At 39.2% G+C, this 4,631-nt stretch overlaps 1 protein-coding gene across 1 annotated transcript in view; it reads right to left on the bottom strand.

The window, feature by feature from the left end:
* Window positions 1-395: 395 nt before the first annotated feature.
* Window positions 396-4,631, bottom strand: part of NIP7;1 (NOD26-like intrinsic protein 7;1) — a 6,500-nt gene continuing 2,264 nt past the window's right edge. The window contains exons 2-5 of the mRNA XM_078591999.1: window positions 3,166-3,390; window positions 1,983-2,177; window positions 862-923; window positions 396-680 (exon numbers count right to left, since the gene is read on the bottom strand). Of these exons, the coding sequence (XP_078448125.1) occupies window positions 443-680; window positions 862-923; window positions 1,983-2,177; window positions 3,166-3,390 (720 nt within the window). The 3' untranslated portion in view covers window positions 396-442. The remainder of the gene's footprint in view (window positions 681-861; window positions 924-1,982; window positions 2,178-3,165; window positions 3,391-4,631) is intronic.

The raw sequence follows: 4,631 nt of genomic DNA, 5'->3' as shown, positions 1-4,631 counted from the left end.
GTTCCTTAACAGAAATTTTGACAATATTAAATCGTAGGGGCATATCTCCAATATTTTCCAGGAGTAGCATTTAGTGGCGTGCGCAAGTCATAAGAAGGATTTACATTAAAAATGGCTAGAGAAATTTTAAACCTTAAAATAGTTTAAAAATCTAATATATGGGATTGCGACGGATTCGGAAAAAAAATCCAGGTATTGGTTTCGATCTCCGGATATCGATAACTGATATCCGGCATCTGATATCCGTCGCGTCCCTATATCCACGGTATTCGTCACCGATATCCGGCGCCGTCCTGGTTTTCCTCCCGATATCGGATATCGGATGGATATTGGTTGGGCGAACACTGGGGTGGACCCTCCCAGAAAACCTTTATTTCTGTTTTAGAGAGCCGACATTCAGAAAATAATGCTTATTTCCCTTCATCAAGAAGCACCAACAACGTTAGATCTCTCTTGCAGGAGGCACGGAGGGGGAGGAAGTTGATGACGTGGAAGAGGTGGACAAACCCTGTCCACGCTGGCCACTTGTGGGACCCGGTTGCATGAGCTTGTAGAGGAGGGCTCCCGATAAGGCTCCCACCGTGGGACCCACAAAGTAGACCCACAAGCTGTGGTAACTCTTCGCTACGATGGCCGGCCCCAACGATCTTGCAGGGTTCATCGAGCCCCCAGAAACTGGCCTGGAAAATCAATCAAGAAAATTATTAATTGTTAAATTAGTTGAATTTAAGGGCCAGGGAATCCTAACTACTAACGTTTTTTATTAACAGCATAAAAATATGCGAAATTTTAAGTTATAGAGAAAATTTTCAGTTTAATCCTGTTTTACTGAATTTCAGAGTTGTGGGTGTGATTTCAGACCCGGTAATAAAGACTGCGAGGGTAATTGCTGCACCGATAGCGAAGGGCGCCGCTTGTTGAAGCTGAAAAAAATGGAAATGAAAAGCAAAATATCAGGAAATATTCTAAGCTAATGTACAAACTCTGGGGTTTAATGTTATTAGATGAATAACTGTTTATCCGATCTGGTTTTTTTTATAAATGTAAATTTCCTCCCAGATCGATTCATCTCCATGAATATCTCCACCGGTTGTTTTCTTTTTATGATAGGATAAACCCCAATCGATGAATCTTTCTCTTGTCCTCCGAAATTCTGGTTTTTATTTTCATCAGTTGGGGGATTTTTTTTCTCTCATCTATTTTTTATATAAGTATTTCCACCTTTATTGGTTGACCTTGATAAATATCCCCATCGAACATTTTTGAATTTTTTTTCTTCATTTGAGGATACCACGGACTGATATGTAAAGTAAAAGATTAAGATACTGGGACTTGGGTAACGCGCCAAGCAACTCTATTGAATCTTCAATGTTTCGTCCAAATACTATGATTTAATCTCATCAAATGAAGATAGCAATGTCATTTTTTCTTTTCAAACAACACTTCCATCCTTCATGACAAACCTCGATAAATATCTCCGTCTATAATTATTAAATTTGATGAGATTAAAACCCAGTAATTGAGGGAACAGGCAAAGATAATTCTTCTACCTTGAAACGCGCAAGGAGACTCTACAAATCTTCTTCTTTTCCTCCAATTACTGGGATTCATTCTCAAAATAAAGAAAGAGCAAGATATCTCCATCCTTATGAATCGACACCGATGAAAATCTCCACCAAATATTCTTCTTTTTTTCTTTTTTTGATGACATTAAAGCCCAGTATTTGAAGAAATATAAAAGACCATTCTTTTACCCAGGAAACGCACCAAGAGACTCTACGAATCTTCTTCTTTTCCTCCAAAAACTAGGAATAAATCTCACCAAATGAAGAAGAAATAAATAATTTCCATCCTTTAGAATCAACCCGGATGAAAAATTCCTCCAAACATCTCTCTCTTTTTCTTTATTTGCCGAGATTAAATCCTAGTATTCGGATCGAGACTTAAAAATTAAAAATCAGAGGATTGAAAGGTGTTCTTACGGCCTTAGCGTGGAAGGAGAGGGCGGAACAGATGAGCATGATGAACATGGTAGCGAACAGCTCGGCCCAGAAGGCAGCTGCCGTTCCTGTTACCGGCCTTGTGGCCGCCAACTCCGCCGGCGTTTTGTACACAGTCTTGCCCAGAAACGCTGCCATTGTCGATCCGAGAAACTGCGCGGCTACGTAGAACGGTACCTGCACCCCCAAAACCATGCAAAATATTTCATTTTTACGTAGATTATGACCTGTGTATCAGATAAATCAGCAAACGTCAACCGTCTCGACAACGTCATCGACCCTTCTTGATGATATTATAATTATAGCATTAACGTCCTTGGTTGACGTTGATGATACCCGTCAACGTCAACATATCAGCACTTGACGATGACGTAGTGAATTGTTGTTGACGTCAACATTATCATCATCTTAATGTAATGTCGTCAGTTAGATGACCTGAAACCTAGCTGGGTTCTAGATCTCGGGGACGGGCTGGACGGGCCTGCTCCGCTGAGGTGTTGGATGGCAGACGATGACGATTGTATGAAAATTTACTATCATGGTTTTTTTCTCAAATTTTAGAACTTCTATGATTCGGAACTTCGATTGTTTTCATCCCCCAAGGCAGATGGTATCCAGATGCCAGGGGAGGGAAGGATTACAACGGGATGAAAACCATCCCGTTCCATCCTACCGTCCCATTATGGACAATTGTGCGCCTTTGCCATGTAAACCAAATCCGTCATCTGTCATCCGTCATCCACTCTGCCATGGGAACAAAACCCCTTTCTGACTCCCCTCACATCCAGTTTTGTCATCAAGCTCTGCTCAAAATTATAATTCACTACCGTTCTTCGTTCTGTCCCGTCGTCCATTCAGTACAGTACGACGAAATGGCTGCCCCTGGAATTGATGACTGACTGGAAGGTATGCTCATAGTGTTTGCCTTCTCATCATCGTCATCGTCAACGTCATTTGGTTACCTTGGATGACGATGACATAATAGTCATGCATCGATACAGATGACGATAACAACTCGTCATCCGATTCTGTCCATCCCTAACTTAGGCAAATTAGACTGAGGTAGGATAGTTTGATGACAGAAACTGGCAAGAGGTTTAGAGGTAAAGAAGGATGACGGATTGGGTTACGGGCCATTCGTCATCCGACGAGGAGATGTTATCACCTTAGACCAGGGAAAGCGGCCAAGGGCGGCGAAGGCAAGGGTGATGGAGGGGTTGACGTGAGCTCCGGAGATGGGCCCGACGATGATGGAGAGAAGGACAAGGGAAGCGCCACCGGTCAGGGCGTATTCAGTAAGGCCGAGCTCTCCTCTGCTCGCGTACGAGCACGAGATTACTCCGCAGGCGCAGAAAACCAGGATGAAGGTGCCCACCATCTCTGCTAGCATCTGAACGACAACCAATGGACTGGTTTGAGAGAAAGACACAGACAGAGGGGAAGAGACAGAGAGAGAGAGACAGAGAATGATATGGAGAGAGAGGGAGGGAGATGGATAGATAGATTAGATGGATAGATAGAGAGCCAGCGAGATGAATAAATAGATAGAGAAAGAGAGAGATGGACGGATAGATAGATAGATATATAGATATATAGATATATAGATAGATAGATATATATATATAGATAAATAGAGATATATATCTATATCTATATATAGAGATAGATATATAGATATATAGATATATAGATATATAGGATATATAGATATATAGATATATAGATATATAGATAGATAGATAGATAGATAGATATATAGATAGATAGATAGATATATAGATAGATAGATAGATAGATAAATAGATATATATAGATATATAGATAGATAGATATATAGATAAATAGAGATATATATATATATCGATAGATAGATAGAGAAGAAGAGAGATGGATGGATATATACTTATAAATCTATATTGAAAAAGATAGATGCATAGATAAATAGAAAGATATATAGATTAGATAAATAGATAGATAGATTAGATAGATAGATAGGGAGGAAGAGATAGATGGATAGATATATCTATATCTATATTGAAAGATAGATACATAGATAAATAGATAGATAGATAAGAAGATAGATATGTAGAGAAATAGATAGATAGACTTATAGATAAATAGATAGAAATAGAAATTGGGATAGAGGCAGAGAGAGAGAGAAACAAAGAAGGACATGGATAGATAGAGATGAATAGCAAGATAAAATTATACGTAGATAGATTGGAAGAGAGAGATGGAGATAGAGACACAACCCACGGAAGGATAGAAATAGAGATAGAGAGGTAAATAGATTGAGAAAGATTGATAAATAGATAAATAGACAGATGGATGGATAGATAGAGACACACACACACACACACACACATCAATGTATAGAGGCAGATATGCATATAATTGATTCATTGTTTTGTCGTAAACGTAATTGGTTTCATCCAATTACGTAACTCAATAGTTCAAACCAATTATAGGCCCTATGGGACGTAGAATATATCTTTTCTCACCATACCCATGATGTACAAGACTGATATATGCATTTCGATGAGGGTCATGTCCTATCGTTATGATTCTACCATATAAGTTGTAACTCGTAATGTGTCGTGAAAAATTAATTTTATGGTATGAACTTCAGCT

The sequence above is a fragment of the Wolffia australiana genome, chromosome 1, assembly GCF_029677425.1.
Source record: "Wolffia australiana isolate 7733 chromosome 1, ASM2967742v1".
NCBI classification, from domain to species: Eukaryota; Viridiplantae; Streptophyta; class Magnoliopsida; order Alismatales; family Araceae; genus Wolffia; species Wolffia australiana.
This window is presented reverse-complemented; position numbering and strand designations above follow the sequence as displayed.